Source organism: Eleginops maclovinus, chromosome 2, assembly GCF_036324505.1.
Source record: "Eleginops maclovinus isolate JMC-PN-2008 ecotype Puerto Natales chromosome 2, JC_Emac_rtc_rv5, whole genome shotgun sequence".
In the NCBI taxonomy this organism is placed as follows: Eukaryota; Metazoa; Chordata; class Actinopteri; order Perciformes; family Eleginopidae; genus Eleginops; species Eleginops maclovinus.
In genome coordinates, this window is record NC_086350.1 from 3,148,038 (window position 1) to 3,165,471 (window position 17,434).

The 17,434-nt window shown below is 41.2% G+C and overlaps 1 protein-coding gene across 1 annotated transcript; it reads right to left on the reverse strand.

Annotated features, from left to right (window-relative positions):
* Nucleotides 1-347: 347 nt before the first annotated feature.
* tes (testis derived transcript (3 LIM domains)) lies at nucleotides 348-14,284 on the reverse strand. Its single transcript, XM_063912287.1, has 7 exons — nucleotides 14,084-14,284; nucleotides 9,391-9,476; nucleotides 6,467-6,917; nucleotides 4,517-5,776; nucleotides 2,488-2,703; nucleotides 1,840-1,998; nucleotides 348-1,747 (listed from the first exon to the last, which is right to left on the reverse strand). Exons 1-7 carry the CDS (start codon nucleotides 14,108-14,110, stop codon nucleotides 1,556-1,558), a joined length of 2,391 nt encoding a protein of 796 aa, XP_063768357.1. The 5' UTR covers nucleotides 14,111-14,284; the 3' UTR covers nucleotides 348-1,555.
* Between the last annotated feature and the right edge of the window lie 3,150 nt (nucleotides 14,285-17,434).

Here is a 17,434-nt window from a genome sequence, read left to right on the forward strand (position 1 = left end):
GCAGCTGCAACAGGTGCAAACACACTTAGCGGCATCCAACTGTCTGCGCACACAAGGAGGGGCCTAATGAAGCATACCTGAGAACGCCTGTGTGGGCGGGACCAAGGCTGGGACTTTAATCAGCTGCTAAAAAGAAAATCAACTGAGTTAATATCATCAGTCCTTTAGACGCTAAGAGGATGTTAGTCAAATGCTGTTTATTGCATAAAATGGAAAGTTTTATTTATGTCCAGTGTTTGGGTGCCATGCCATTATTCCTATGCAACACATGATCAGTGTTTATATTCACCAAGAAACCGGTGGATGATCCAAGCAGGCATGGATGTAAAACAGACAAACAACGTACATATTTCTGATTGGTTTGCAAAGCCTTTTCCCTTTATTTTGCACTTTTATATTGTAATAAATGGGCTTTTATTTACCCATGACAACACCTACTGTACAACCTAATGCAATTGAACACAGCGCATCTTCTGCTGCGCTTTCCAAGGATATTATTTGCTGTATTTTTGGATTAAACTGCGTTATGGATAAAAACTCTAACATCCTTACAATAAATCATATCGCTGTGCACTTTGTTTATCCACATACACAAGAAGGACGGAATTATAAATACCTTTCATACACCTGTCCGTTGTTAGGAAAGCAATACTTTATACTATGTACCTCAAACTGGTTACTGGTGGTGCATCATGGAAGGGTTTCACTTTGTTTTAATACCAGAAAACACAACTTAATACACCTTATTGGATAATGTGCAATTAAATATAGACTGTTATCAGTGTTGGAATGTTTTATTTCCAAAGTAAAACGTCTTCAGAAAGTGTTTAATATCAAACATCATGACTGTTTCATTTCAGTTTGATCTGGAATACAGTGTCCAAGAAGCAAACCTGGCAAATATTGCTCATCTTATTACTGCATAGAGGAGAGTTAGTATCAGTAGTTATTTTGTAGGAAGAACGCTCAAATGGTGGCATATTAAATCAACAGGAGGTTCAATAAGAGCAGCACATTTAGAGACATAGGTTTAACATAAGAAGACTGGGCTGTCACCACTGACCGATACAAAATAAATCTCATAGGGAAGAGAACCGTGCAAGAAAAGCAACAAGACTTGAAATAATCTTTAGTTTTTTACATTTTGATACTTATTTATCGTAGTTTATCATAAAGTATGACGTTTCTTAACCAGAAACAATGTTATTGGATAACTCAAGGGAGAGATATTTCTTTATAAGCTTTGTTTTAAGCTTCAAATATCTTCGTGTTCTTTGCATTTTCTCTAAGTTTTTATGCTGAATTGGTTGAAAAAAAAAGGCAGGAAGATATTTGGGTGTTTCATCAGCACTGTGATCTTCCATTACCTGAAAGATCAGAGCACCGTAATGTCGAACGCACTCATTATTATTATTCTAAGCCTCCAAATCAGAGGTATCAGGCACTGAATGATAACTATCTGTTCCCATGTGCAGCTGCAGCACCGTTTGTCTGGTCCCATCTGAACCTGACCTGGTTCTTTTGTGTGAGATGGAGGGAATAGTTTTGGCCGTTTCTAAGCCGTGACTTTCTTCTTGCACTCCACGGAGCAGACGAGGAGGTTCTTCACGGCCATGAAGCGCTGGCCCACCAGGCACTTGGAGCAGCCGGAGCACTTGAAGCACTGCGGGTCGGCGTGCCAGTGGAAGTCTCCGTAGGAAACCCTCTGGGCCTCGGGCTCCACCGGGTTCTGGCAGGAGGAGCATTTCTGGGATAGAGGAGGATAAAATAAAAAAGATGTTAGGAGGGAAAAAGTCAGCTAAAGAAAACCCAAAGCAACCCAAAGAAAGTCCGTCTCACCACAGCGTAGCTCTTCATGTAGCACGGCTGGCACACGGGCTTATCGTTCTCCATCACATACGTCTCCCCGGCGAGGATGCAGTCGCACTCGAAGCAGCAGAAGTGCTTCAGATGCCAGTTCTGACCCTCAGCCTGCGTGTACTCATTACTGAAGATCAGCTGTGGACAGACAGATATTGAAATATCATATAAGAGTGCTAAAAAACTCACAACTGCAGAAGAAACCGATGCACGGGAATGGAAATGTGACAATATCAACTGCAAGTCGGCCATCTTGGAAGACATTAGTGAATGTAACCTCCCTGCAAGCATCTTAAAGGATTGCTGAACAACAATAACACACACCACTGCACAGGGAATTAGATTTAAAACATGAGTTGTTGCAGTATGCATGAGTCTACCGGCAGATTATTGTCATTGGGGCTTAAGATCTGAAGGTCCTGCATCCACTGGCTGACATCATTATCAGGGATTGGTCAATTATTCTCTTAATTGATAAAGGAATAAGTTATAAATACAATTACCAGTGAAAGCTAATTAAGGACAGTTCCTGCTTTGCTATACCATTCACCCAGAATGCACTGCAGTTTCCCATTCCCTATAACAGTGTTGCAAGGGAAAGAATAAAGTGAACTGATCCCCCCTGACCTCGTCGCAGCCTCCACAGCGCGGCTTCTCGCTGTCTCCGTAGTGGCGTCCGCAGTACAGCTTTCCTTTCTTCCAGAAGTAGATCATGTCCACCAGCAGCTCGCTGCAGTTGCAGCACACGAAGCAGCCGGGGTGCCACATCTTATCGTAGCCGGCGCGCTCAGCGTACACCGCCGGCTCGCCAACACGCATCGGCTGCTGGCAGTGGTTGCACGACTGCAGAGGAGAAGGAAAGAGGAGGAGACAGATTTTGATTTATGAAGATCAATAACATGGTGCTTTATCAGGTGACAATAACTCCCACTTGAGTTGTGTGTCTTGTTGGTTTATTAAAGCGCAACACTTAAGGATGTCTTTTAAATTTGGCTGTTGTTTTTTTACTTTTTCTTGTTTATTAACTAAAATCATGTAGAAAAACTTCCCACTAAAATGTCCCGGAGTACATGTTGATGGTTTTTATTTTGTATAACTAAAACGACTAATCCAGGCTTTCTATTTTAAATTCCCAGAGTTCCTGTTGATGCCTTTAAAGTATGGATTTTTATAAATAAGTTGAACTAAATGACCTGTTCATTCATTTAAGAAGCTAATTATTTCACCAGGGGTTTGTAGTCCTATTTGAATACATTTGACACACAACGCCTGTTTTATGTTCAGCAACAATATCCTGAAAATTGCATCTTGTGCCCAAAATATTTCTGCTTCATCCCCTTTAATCATAACAATGAATTTGTATTTACTTCCAGTCCACAAAGGCTAATATCCTCGTCTTTGAGTCCATTTCAAAGTCATGAAGGTTTCGTTTGATGGGACATATAACATTTGAAAAAAAGGAGCATTTGAAGTATTACAACTCTATGAATGAAAAGGGCACATTTTAGGAATTCCCCCGGAGAACACAGAAGTCCCAGGTGACCTTCCCCTGAGATTAATCGAGATAACGCGGCTGCTGCTGGTGAAGTTAGAGATAAGTGGAATACATGGCTGTGTTCCAGGAGAGAACAGTGTGTTCCTGACGTTGTGGAGTCATGTGTGATGCGAGGAATTAAGGAGGAGGAAGATGGAGACAGAAGAGAAACCTGTTAAATCCTACGACTGCACACAGCAGATCTAACAGGCTGCATGGTGAGGATGGGATCTTACAAACAGAGCAAGAGTTGGTCTTACAGCGCCACCTGGTGTTGTGTTCAGGCACATTTTCTTTGGTAATTCTTAGTGAAAGTGATGCACTGAGAAGGAGCCTGTCAAGTTTGGTCATTTAGACATCAGGTTGTAAATACATCATAAACGTAAGTTTTTGACCTACAGAAAAAGAGTCATTTTTTTTATTGTAAATTAAATCTATTCATTTTATTTTTCATGTATTTAACGCTTTGTTTGCCGATTGTGAATATATATTAAAAAGAATCCTGACAAAGCAGCCGTCGCATTAAAATAGACATGCATATGGATAAATATGTAGTTGAGAAAACACTTGATTATTCCCAAAGCTGCGTCACAATAAAGCGTTGTTTGCAACCTGGTGCAAAAACTTCCCTATTAGCTACATTTTCTATATTGTATTTGATGATCCACTTCAGCACAGCGCCTCTGGAGTATGAAAGGACTCACTGCTGCCAGCTGAAATGTAGCCACAACATACCATGTGCAACTTATTTCCATTGGTTAACACCCAGTACATTAAACAGGAAGGAGGTGGGAGTAAAGGAGGAAGACGTAACTTGTCCCTCTCTTTGGTTTTTATCATGAGTAAACCATTTGAAAAAGACCCTTCAGTTCTTTATAAAGATGATACAACCATAATATCGTTCAACAAATACTTGTTGTCCAATTATTATTCTGGACAGACTTTAAAGAGAAGAGGAAAACAAATCATTCAATAAATAAATGTAAAAAAAAGCAGAAAAAACTAAAGAAAAGTTCAGATTTACCAAAAAGATAACATTTGAAAGTTTCTACAAAAGTTGAATCAAGAAAAATACTTTGAGAATTCTAAAAGTGTTTGATGATAAAAAAACAAAGGACTTACGAAGGCCTGTTGAGGGACTCCAGCTTGCTGAGATCCAGGGACTCCCATGGCTCCGGCAGTGGCAGTGGTACCCAGGGCTCCACCCGCAGGCCCAAAGCCTGCAGAGTCTCCTGAGCCGGGCCCAGCACCACCAGCTCCACCAGCACCACCAGCACCACCAGCAGAACCAGGAACCCAGGCAACACCAGCCACCCCAGCAACACCAGGAACACCAGCAACTCCAGCAAAACCAGGAACACCAGCAGAACCAGGAACACCGGCAATACCGGCAACACAAGGAACACCAGCAACCCCAGCAAAACCAGCAGAACCAGGAACCCCAGCAGCACCAGCAGCACCAGGAACACCAGCTCCTCTACCTCCTGCTCCAGCTCCAACACCAGGACCTCCAGCCCCTGGCCCATAACCAGCACCAACACCAGGACCTCCAGCCCCTGGCCCATAACCAGCACCAACACCAGGACCTCCAGCCCCTGGCCCATAACCAGCACCAACACCAGGACATGCACCACCTGGCCCATAACCAGCACCAACACCAGGACCTGCACCCCCTGGCCCATAACCAGCACCAACACCAGGACCTCCAGCCCCTGGCCCATAACCAGCACCAACACCAGGACATGCACCACCTGGCCCATAACCAGCACCAACACCAGGACCTCCAGCCCCTGGCCCATAACCAGCACCAACACCAGGACATGCACCCCCTGGCCCATAACCAGCTCCAGCACCAGGACCTCCAGGCCCTGACCCATAACCAGCTCCAGCTCCAACACCAGGACCTCCAGCCCCTGGCCCATAACCAGCTCCAGCACCAGGACCTCCAGCCCCTGACCCATAACCAGCTCCAACACCAGGACCTCCAGCCCCTGGCCCATAACCAGCTCCAGCACCAGGACCTGCACCCCCTGGCCCATAACCAGGACCAGCTCCAGAACCATTACCAGCTCCAGCACCCACACCTCCCGGTCCATACCCTGCCCCTCCGGCACCATGTGCCCCTCCAGCTCCGACACCGGCCCGAACCAGAGCCATCTCCTCGGGCAGGATGACGTCAGCCACCCCCAGCGCTTCGTCCTTGTACTTGCGGACGAACTGCTGCATCTGCTTGACCTCAGCGGGGCTCAGCTCGTGGCACTTGGACGGGTCCTGGTCATGCTCCGGGAGCTGCCGGGCCATCTGCTGCCGACGGTACACGGCGCCCTCGGTGCCGGCCACCGGACGCTTCTCTGGGGGGAGCAGCTCGATGTAACGCGCCGCCTGGAAGCGAGAGGGAAAATGGGATCAGAGATTGTGTAAAGAGAGGAGAGGATCAGAGCTCAGAGGGAAGTTAGGGACCAATCAGAAAGAGACTGAGAGGAAATACTTGACATTTGAAACAGAAGCTGGTGGTGAGAAACAAGGGTCCTGCAGCGATCAGTAGACTAAACAAACAGATACAGGACTTCCAGACGGACAGCAGGAACGCAAGGCAAGAGATTAGTGAGCTGTTGCCTTTAGATCAAAACGCATTTGAAATACTTTAAACTAATGTCTCCAAATATGCCTGCTGAATAATCCTGACAAACCTAAGTTATAAAGAACTCTTTCCCACATTGAACCAGTTATTTTCAACAAACCGTACCTGCTGGATACTTAGAAGTGTCTCTGAACAACTAAACCATTAGCGATGAATAATTGATGCGAAAGCTTTTGAATTTGGATTATCACTAACATATTATGGGTTAAAAACATGTCTAAAAGAGAGCTGTCTTTTGGCTTTCAGGACTACAATCAGGCACAAAAAAATGTATAATAATATACTTATAAAATCTTGTTTGATTCGTGTCAAACAAATTGTTTGCTTGAAAAGAAATATATATATATATATTGAATATTTGTTAATGATTATGTTTCAAAAATGATAATTCCTGTGTTCCCGTCCCTTCAGCACACAGTTTGACCTCTCACCAGATACTTGTTGGCTACAGGAGGCGCCCACTCGTAGGTGACGGACATCATCGGCACATCTCTGGGCACCGGCACCGTGTTGGCTGACGCGACGCTGACGGTCACCGGCACTCTGTTAGCCTTCAGAGGCGTGAGGCTGGCAGCTGCAGGCTGAGGCCGAGCTGCTGATCCTGCAGCGCCTCCTGCAGGATGCACAGAACCAGCTGTGGCAGGAGGAGGCACCACAGAAGAAGAGGAACCAGTGGGCGGTACGATGTAAGCGGTGCCGGTGCTGGGCATGGAGATGGTCACCATGTTGCCGCGGTAACTGGGGATGCCGTCCGTCTTCAGCTTGGCGATGAGGCCGGTGTACTTGGTGTCCTCGAACAGCTTCCCCACCTTCTTGTTCTCCTCAGAGATCATCTGCACGTTGTGCTCCGTCAGGCCACACTTACAGTTCCTGCAGATCTTCCTACGGACAAAAAGAGGAGAGCATTTAGTTTTAAAGATTGACAAATATCTTCAGTTTTTAAGTGAGAAAGGGAAAGACTGGTTTGTGTGTATTCATTGTCTCATGCTTTAACATGGGGGTTCCTAAAATGCTTTCATGCTACAAATATCTTAAAAATGCTACTTAAATAGTTCATTTTCCTGTATTCATTTCATCTCTTTTTTATTTAGTATTTTAAACATATTATTGTAGCACCTTTTTTAAACACAGGTTACAAAGTGTTTCACACAGAACAGAATTACCGTGTGCAGAGCATACAAACACACAAACGGACACAGGTATTGTGCAATTTGTAAGGATGTATTCCTGCTACTGACTGCAGTACTTTGGACTTTTTTAGAATAATATATATATTTTTTTAATACTGTTTATATTTAATATAATATATATAAATGTTTGACTTTTAATTTGTAGTTCTATTCCACTTAAATAAAATGTATTATTATTATTATTATTTCTATTAATGCTAATGTTACTGATTATGTTGCTTTGGAAATGTGTGGAATAAGCCTTTAACCCCTGTGGCTGAACTGTGGTGTTATTCTTTCTTATAGATTTTTTCTAACTTCAGAAACAACAGTCCGTCTCAACGTTGGTACATTACACCAATGCAACAAGCTTAGTGTTAAATTAATACTCAATCATCTGCACCTCTCACCTGCCTCAACACAACCTACTCCATATCTGCAGAGTAACGATGACGTCATTTTACGAGCGCTCCGCATGTTTCAGCACGAGCAGGAAGTCAGATGTCTCTCTGCAGTGTAACACTTTCTAAACACAGTTTGTTTGTAAAGGTGAGAAGAAACAGACTTAATGACAGCGTTGATGTTGTAGAAAAACATCTAGAAAAGGATGAATCATTTATAGAGACTTATTATTTGATTCAAATCCTTTACTGTTTTATTCTAGTGATGTTAAAGCGGCCCTGTGCAGTTTGTATGCGCTTAACTGCTGCTACTATTATTATGACTAGAACTGCTACACTATCGGAGCATATTGCACCACTCAGGATGACAGCTGTACTTTAGGATTTCAAATACAAAGGGGAAGTTCAATGCTAATGAATTCTTGTGAAACTATGAAGGAGCAGCATAGATTTACAGTTTTGGATTTGAGGAAAGCCTGTAACGGCACCACATTCCTGTCTGAGTGACCCACAGACACATGGAGGGTCTTTGTGCTCCTGTGGGCATCCGGACGCATGTTTCTGTCGTCAGGGAAACTAACCAAGTATGGAGGATTGTCCAGAGCAGAAGGTCCTGAGTCACTGGTCCTAACAATTGAACATATTGTGACAGACATGGGTAGTCGGGCTTCACATGCACAGTCCCATGTGACCCCAAACCCGCTATTACGGCTGCAAAATATGGAAAAAAGGAGCTATTTGCAATTATTTTGATTGTTTATACAATTGATAAGTATGATTCGGGATATAAGACGGAGTCATCCTTTTTTAACATAATCAGTGTGATCTTTTAAGTGGATCTGTACCGGAAAATGTTTTTGAATTAAGTCTGTTTAACAACTAGACTTCTTGGAGCGTCACAATAACTCTTTGCAGATATTTAAATATTTTGCTGTTAACAAATATTGTGTGTACTGGGATTTAAATTTGGCACGATTTGGATACCATCATGGTTCATTCTGCAGGTCTAATGTCTACACTATAGCTTAGGTTAGCATTTTTAAGAGGCGTGTGATGGAGGATATTTTCTTGGATCAGGACCAGAAGCCCCCATGGAGGCTCCACTGGCTCACTCTCAGCATTAATCAGTTCTGAAGTCATTTACTGGACCCTCACACACTCCTTCACTTTCATTAACAGTGAGCTGAAGGGACAGGGGACAGTGTTCAGAGACAAAGCGTCTGGAACAACATGTTCCTCTCAGGCCCGGCCCCCGCTATCAGACTGTTGTTAATTAAGAGAAGAGGAAAGTGATGTTATTGAACAGCCTGGCGCAGGAACGGACATTTTATTGGCCTTTCTTGTACTGTACCGGGAACATGTGCTGGATAAGCAAGTTTTCCTCAATGCATAATCATTAAGCAACATGCATAGCCTACTGAGGGTTCAGTGCTTTTCTCTGCAGGACCCTTTTAACCAAAGCTTTATCGACGAGTGCAAAATCTAAATCCAAGAGAAATGTAGGTAAGTGTTGTGGAGCTGCAGAGAAGTCCTGAACTACAAACTGTATTCATTCAGACTTTGTTTGGAGCCAATCTTCATCAAAGAAAATCACATTTTGTTTCATGAATTTGTTACGTTTCATACTCTTTAATACCTCAGATCATATTGCAATTGCATCCTCAGTCAATATAATCATAATGAGTATATTTTCCAAATGAATCAGCCCTGGTCACTGCTCATGTCATGCCCAGACTTTGAGAGGGATCAGCCCCCGTCACAAGCATCCCTTATTGCTGTACAAACCTCCAGAAATGCAGCTCGAAGCCCTCACACTTGTCCTTGCATTTCAAACAGGACGCTCCAGCGCCGAACTCGTGGCCGAGGGTCATCTGCAAACAGAGAGCATGAGGGAGGTTATGAGCCATCACAGTCGAGTGCTTCACTACAAAGAAGGAAGTGCAGAACGTCCATTAGAACTGTGGATATGAAAATACACATTTCAAGAGTCTGTTTGCAAAGAAGATCAACATCAGATTCAGATGCACACTCTTAGAGAAGCATCGTCTGTTTTTTTTACACAGGTGAAACCATTGCTGTGTTTATAGGTTGGATTTTGGATTATTGGGACAAAACAACGTTCTTGCCTGGACATTGGATCATTATTCCCTGCTTAAAATCCACTTTCTGCTGCCTTCAACATTTCTCTTCAATTCCTATACATTAAATCAGATATCGCTCCTCTTTCTACCTCCTGTCCTGCATTATTTTCCAAGGGGTCAGAGTCAAAACATGCTTAAGTCCATCTTACGGCTGTTTATGACCATGTATGGACATCTATTCAAAGCTGTTGAAAGCCTCTTGGGACGCCGGCAGGCAGCCTCTTTGTCTGAGACGTTTTGACCCAAAAGACTCTCACTACGGAGGAATGCAGACACTGACTCCTGTTTCTAACAGTCCATATTTCAGCCTCCGTGACACCTCGTGGCACAGCGAGGCTTTCCTCCTGTGGGGGCCATTGAGGAGCAGGATAATGGAGTTTAGCAGCAAGATTTGTTATGGTAACTAAAGTGGTAAACACATACAGAATTTCACGATCATTTTGTTGTCCTGATGCAACACAGGGTTGCACATTTGCTTCACAACAAAAACACGACAGAACAGAACCACATTCCTGTGGTGCAATATGTGGAATTGCATCAGGAGAAATACACACGTGAAGTTGCAAACCCTAATTAGGGTTGTTATACTTCGCCTTTTGCAGGAGCTCTTATAAGAGTTTAAAAGTAACAAAAACAACGTTATTTATTCCAGTCAGTTAGTTAAAAAAACGTCAACGTGGCCTGAAAACTTAAAGAATAGACTAACTAATAAAGATATCATTTGACCTTAAGCATCCATCTACTTTAATATTTAGCTATCCATTCATTTCTTATGTTTCACTTGCTTTAATATACAAGTAAAGCATTGATATATGGAATGAGATAGTAAATTAACAGCTCTTCCCTTACATTGTGCGTTCAAAAGTGGAATCATGTTGAAATTTCCTTAATAATAGAGAGATATAACAGAAAGGAAGCAGCTGATCCACGTCCTGTCTATCCTTTTCCCCCCTAAACCTTCCCCTAAAAGTATCTATCACACACTTGAGATGTTTTAAGTCAATAATCCTGCTCACATACTAACATTTTCTACAGATTCAAAACAAGACTATAACTTGGGACTGATTTTGGAAACATGTGACCAATGATCTTTGTGAACAAGATTAGAAATGTAAACTTTAGGGGCTAAAAAGATTTGGATTCTCGGTGCGACAAACGTTAAAGTATACTTGTACTCATGCAAAGCGTATCATTTGTCATCTTCAGAGACAGCACTGTGTTCAATGTACCTCAGTCTGCATGAGAGCTACAGACAAAAACATCCAACTCAAAAGTAAGTGTTGGGATTTTAAGCGAACCGAGCTAAGCGTTCACTCGTAGTGGAAGTCTAAATATTTGTCCCGGGCCTGAAGACGACGGCCCATGTTTGGCTGAGGTCACTCAGTGTGCGTCTTTCCCTGGAACTCAGTTTCACAAACCACATCAGCAGTGTATGACGAAGCCTGCGGGGCGAATGATTACGGTGACTCTGCAGAGACGTTGTACAGACGCACAGCTCCGGTCTGATGAGTCATGCGCATGAGTCGTTTATGCAGAAGACTAGTGGCAGCTGGAAAGACTTTGGAGCAGTTCTTTGATCTCAGCAGACCACCTGAACTCTGACCACAATACATCATTTCTGCACTTGTATTTGAGTTGCCTACATCCTTTTATTTCGAGCAGAGTAAAGTTTCATCTATATTTTAAGTAGCACTTCCCTTGTTTGGTTTCATTTCACAATACTTAACATCATGTTTTATAGCAACACACTCCCCTAATGATAAATGCCTTTCTCTTTGTCGCTTAATATTGTTTTTTCATTCAATTTGATGAGGATTTTACATTTGTATGTGGACCTACAGTGCAGCTAGTCCAACAGAGTTACCCAAAGCAAACACACTTATGCCCCCTTCGCTAATCTTCCCTCAAAATGAAGCACATGGCAACTTTAAATAGTGTTGGGAGTGAAAAATGATTGCAAATGAGGTCGAAAATCCGAGACAATGTACCACAAACAACTTCAATCTAACAGGATTAGAGTGTTTTGAGTTCCTGTACAGGTTGCTCTTGTCACAACTCCTTCTTTTTTTGGAAGCCGCATGAGCCTAATTGAGCATAATATTACCTAAACACACATGGTGCTCGCCTCGTTATACAGTGTGACAGTAATTGCAGTCGCCTCGGGCTGACGGAGGCGGCCTTCAGGCGGCAGCACCCCGCAGCCCCCCAACACTTCTCCCCTCGGGGGATTAAAGCAGATGTCGGGGCCGAGTCGGTCTGGGTCATCCGGCTCATCAGACTCACTCTCCAGCAGCAGATTAATTTATATGGTAAACACAAGATTTCCGGGCTTTAATGGGGTCGACTTGATTGAGTTACCAGCAGGCTTCACTGAGCAGCCACCAAGTCTTCAGATCCTTTACTTAAATAAAAGTAAAAGTACTCACTCAGCAGAGAAATGAACTCTATGTGTCGTATAGTGTTATTTAACGTTACAACTTTATTTTTTAACTTGAATTCCTAATATCTTGGTTTGTTTTGCCTTAAAGAGGACATATTATGATTATTTCCAGGTCCATATTAGTATTTTGTGCCTCTACTGTGCTTTAATGTTCAAAAAGCTCTTTATGTTTCTCATACTGCCTGTGCTGCAGCACCTCTTTTCACCCTCTGTCTGAAACCAGAGCCCAGTCTGCTCTGCTCTGGTTAGCCGGCTCTGTTGTAATTGGTCAATACCTTAGAGATGTCCCGCCCCTTAGCCTATCACGTACAATGTGTTGGAGCGCTAGCCCAACAGGAACGTTACAAAGTGAGGTCATTATGGTACAAAAGGAAAAAAAGTTCAATGGAGACTTTCAGGCAGAGGTGGGAGGGTGTGGGAGAGAAACAAAAACCTGTAGTTAACCTTAAGTATTGCATTGTGTTAAGGGTTTATCATAAAGTAGGAAAATGTCTCCAGCCGTATGCATATCTTTTGGCTCTTTCCTTCACTATTCTCTTTAGTGCTCCTGCTCCAGTAAAGAGCTACTGCCTAAAAAGATCAAATAAGTCACAATGGCTGGTTAAAGCCCTAAATTGTACTCAAACTATATATTAGTGCCATGCCACACAAGCAGAAAAGGCATCATTGTGTGCTTCACCCACTTTTAATTGACAGTTTGCCTCTTCACGTAAGCAAGACTCACTGCTTTAAGTAAACTATGCTGCAAACAAACTGCAGCTTCTGTGCTACACACATCACACAAGCCTTCAGCAGGAATATGAACTGCCCTCCCACTGCTGACAGCTATCTGCAGGTCTATGCAAGGATCCAACAGCTCAGAGTATCAACAAAATCTGTTCTCAATACAGAAACTTCACAGGGAAAACTTCAAGCATATTTCCAAGCAGCTACACTCTACAGGAGTCATAATAAGTAGACCAAGCGGACTTAACCAGGAGTATGCAAAACATCCAAAGAATGCAACATGCCCTAGATCAAATATCTGGTCTTAAATGCATGAACATCCATTGGATAAACTCTGTATTCTTTTGAAAATATAATCATAAGTTAAAACCAGCAACAATTTAAGCCACAGTGCAGACTACATCACGTGTACTCATACCATGCTTTACCAAATCCCATTACATATTCACTTAATTGTATATCCTGTTGCTTAAAAGCTCAAGTTTATGAAGAGAAATACATGTATTTAAACATTATAAGCACTACCGAGAGTAGGTCTACTATTCGGCAGCTGTATAATACAAAAAACACCTCTCACATTTTGGGAAATTGACTTTTGCTACTGGTTGCATACCACTGTCATTCTGATTCTGTTGCCGGTCTTGAGCAATGCGCACTGATACCAAAACCTCACTTTTGTATAAACTGGAAAGTTTTCGGGCACAATATCCATGCCGACCTGTGCAATAGCTTATATCGGTTTGCTGAGTTGGATTGAACATGTGTAAAAAGCTTTTGAGATTTGTTGAAACACAATGTGACACTTAGTAGTCCACATTTCCAATGCGGTTTGGTGTGAAGTTCGTTCAAATAGGAAAAGTAGTAGTAAAAGGGAAGTAAGTTTGCTAAGAAAGAAGGGAACATCTTAAATAGTGCAAACCAGTCCTCGTTTATCTTAAATATAAAAATGTAGTGCATACGTATTGTTTTAGATTATTTAAAAGTGGGTTTAATCAGTGAAATGCAAAGATGTGGCTGTGGAAAAAGTTCAAAATGAAAGAGGAAACCCAGATAACAAAGTCAGTCTGTGATACTCTAACTTTTCTTGCCACCTGCCCGGGTTCGGCACACCTTTTCAGGGCGTTCCCCGGTCAGCGTGAGAAACAGACTACACCGGAGAGGGAAAGCTTACCTTCTTCACTTCCTTCTCTATCTCCATGTTTGTGTCTTTTTTTTTGCAGGGCTCCAACTCGGTCCAGACGAGGCGCACAGACGAGCCAAAACTAAACCAGCTGTCAAACCCAAAAACTGAAAGAAAAGGGAGCAGAAATAAAGGAAGAGCCCGGTTCACTCTCCGGTTTTCCTCGGAGGTCCTGCTCTGCACTGAAGTCAATGAAACTAAATCAACAACTGGACTTCCGGTCAAAACTTTCAAAATAAAACACGTCTGCGCATTGTTTACATTAAGAATGAGAACATCAGTAAAAATAAGGCATACAGATTAGGACAGCAAGTCAGGTCTGAAATGTGTAGAAGACAAAATGTTGATATCGTATTAAATATTCTAATCTATGTAAAATACATACATTTTGGGTAATTTCAGGACTTTTTTTAGACTAAAAATACTTTAATTTTTTTTTAAAAACAGTGTAAAATGACACATTATATCCATGTTTATGTCACAAAAGAAGAAAAATAGTATAAATTAAATGTATATAACTACTACACTCAACATAATAAATAGATACATATTTATCGTATGAAATAAATGATAATATATAAAGTGAAATCTTATTTTTTTGTAATAAAAGAACGAAATGAACGACACATTTAGCACTCCTTGTTTAACTATGGGTACAGTTGCATAACATTTGAAAATAAATTAATATAAGCACTAGATTTCATACAGTTAGTGCTTTTAAAGCTTGTACTGTCTAATGTTTACATTTAAAATGGTTTTAACCTGAAGATAAAAGTAGCTTTGTTAAATATCCACACAAACAAAACCCAAGTATTCCATAATATTTCAGTGAATCTGATTTCGATTCTTTTACACTGCTCTTGAATACAGGGGTCAGCATCTGAAAAAAGCTCTAAATTAAATAAATCACGTCATTTTCAGTCACGATAATTATATTTCTAGTTAAGCAAAAATATTGTTTAGTTGCAGTAGTTGTTTGCATTTTAATTTGCAGATCAAATATCCGTATTTCCGGTAGAATGTGTACATCCTCTCTCCAGCTTGACTCCGCTCTCACTCCTGAAGGTCCCGTTCACTTTTCATTGATTTTCATCGGGGAGACTTCCGCTATGATTGATCTTCATATTGACCAATAGGAATAGAGGATGCTTGAACACAGAACATGACGACCAATCAGAGAGCAGAAAGGGCGTGTCCTTGTCATAACAAAGGACGTGTTCGTATTTTGACAGAATCAACCTGCTTAATCAAGAATGGCTGTTTTCTTTACCGTGTCATTTACTTGTGATTGTTCTTATCATGATGTTATATGTTATAAACGTGTGTTATAATATAAATATGGAAATGCTTGTCTCTGTTTAATAAAACACATGTTTTATTGAAAAAGTAGGCTCGGCTACTCAAGTCAAAAGTCAAAGTCAAAATTCCACTTTATTGTCCAAAATTCCACTCGTGTTATACATACAGAACATCGAAATACCGTTTCTGGCAGTCCCACAGTGCAAATATAAACAAGAACATATAACATAAAAAGATAAGAGCCTAGAAGAAAAAAAGGGGAGTAAAAAGGGGTATACAAAAAATATATAAGTAAGTAATATATACACATATTAAGTAATATATACACATATTAAGTAATATATACACATATTAAGTAATATATACATATATTAAGTAATATATACACATATTAAGTAATATATACATATATTAAGTAATATATACACATATTAAGTAATATATACACATATTAAGTAATATATACACATATTAAGTAATATATACACATATTAAGTAATATATACATATAGCATTGGAAAGTCTGAGATGAGATCTGAAGTTTCCTTGTTTGTAATGAAAAGACAATACAACGTGGGGCCTCCGTGACAGGAAACGATGTGGCTAGCAACTTCCTCTGTGAACTGCAGCTAGCCTGCTTAAAGGAAACGACACTGTCACACCCTGACAGTACAGATGTGTTATCTGCCAAGGGGGCTGGGTTGGATAAGTGTCACTGGCTGGGTTTTTTTTAGCAACACTTTACAATGTAATGTCTGGTCTGTTCAGTCTGGTATGGACTTCTGTGATACAGAATATAAACTCTCTGTGTTACTTCATATCCAGATATCTCGTCACTCTTCTGCAAAACTTAATTGAACCTATCATGTGTCATGAACCTGTTTGATGCTATTAGCTGCAGCCATTATTGTGTAGAAGGTAGCAGACTCCAACACATGGGCATTAATGACACTAATGATTGTTTTTGCTCTTATGATAGAAACAACTTTGCATCCTACAGCAAACATATGGTTTCTTGATATCTGTCGTGATCCCAATGTTCATTTTAATAATGAAGTAATATAGTGATGTTAAAGATCTTGCAAGATCCAACACTTTCCAATAGTCTTCACATCGTCTATCATTTGTGTATAAAAGTTGTGTTTGCAGCTTTAAAGCACAGCTGTGTTTGCTTGCAAGCTGGACAATGTTTACAACAATTGTTCCCCCGGCTGAAGAGTATCACTTCAATGTCATTCTATCTTTGCCAGATCAGCTGCAATTAGACCTGTGGTTTTATTGGAAACAGAAATGTACGTAAGAGGTATTCAAAATATTTCAGCAGAGACAGATACATCAGGAAAAAGGAAGTGTAATATCATCAAAATGCTGTTTCACTGTGACTGAAACCAAAATGCAGACACTTCTGTGTTTTATGCATTTACTGTATATGATGCCTTTAGAGATGTCTTTGGTGAGCCGGTAGGATCTCAGTGTGTTGCTCAAGGGCTCTTCAGCAGGACACATGGAAGCTGGCGGACACGCTGACTGCTTCACTGTAAGTCTCTGTGAATCAGAAACCCTTCGACAGGTGTTTTCCACACCTGACTCTGTCTCTGTCTGTCTCTTTACTTTTCCTCTGCAAAGTCCTTATCAGCCGGGTTGCATAACATACACTCTTAGATTCTGGGCAGTGGATAGATGTCGGATTAGCGAGTAATGTCAAATAATTGTCATAGAGACATCAGAAGTTAATCATAGAGGAAATGAAATGGATTTTAGTGTCTTTTAAAAGTGTTATTTGGTGTCCATTGGTGAATATCGTAACATTTTTGCTCACTTTGCCCATAAAAATGTCCCTTTTTCAGCAGTAGAAGGCCAAATCTGCCATGTTTTTAACAGTTATCGTTACTATGATGTTGCTTTTCGGTTTATTCATCACATTTTTTGTTCAATGTCTCATTTTTTAAATGAAACCATGCATGCGGATGCACCAGATGTGAATTCTAGCACTCTGACATCAAGTTGTCTCATATCTGAACGTGTTTTATTGCAGTACACAGA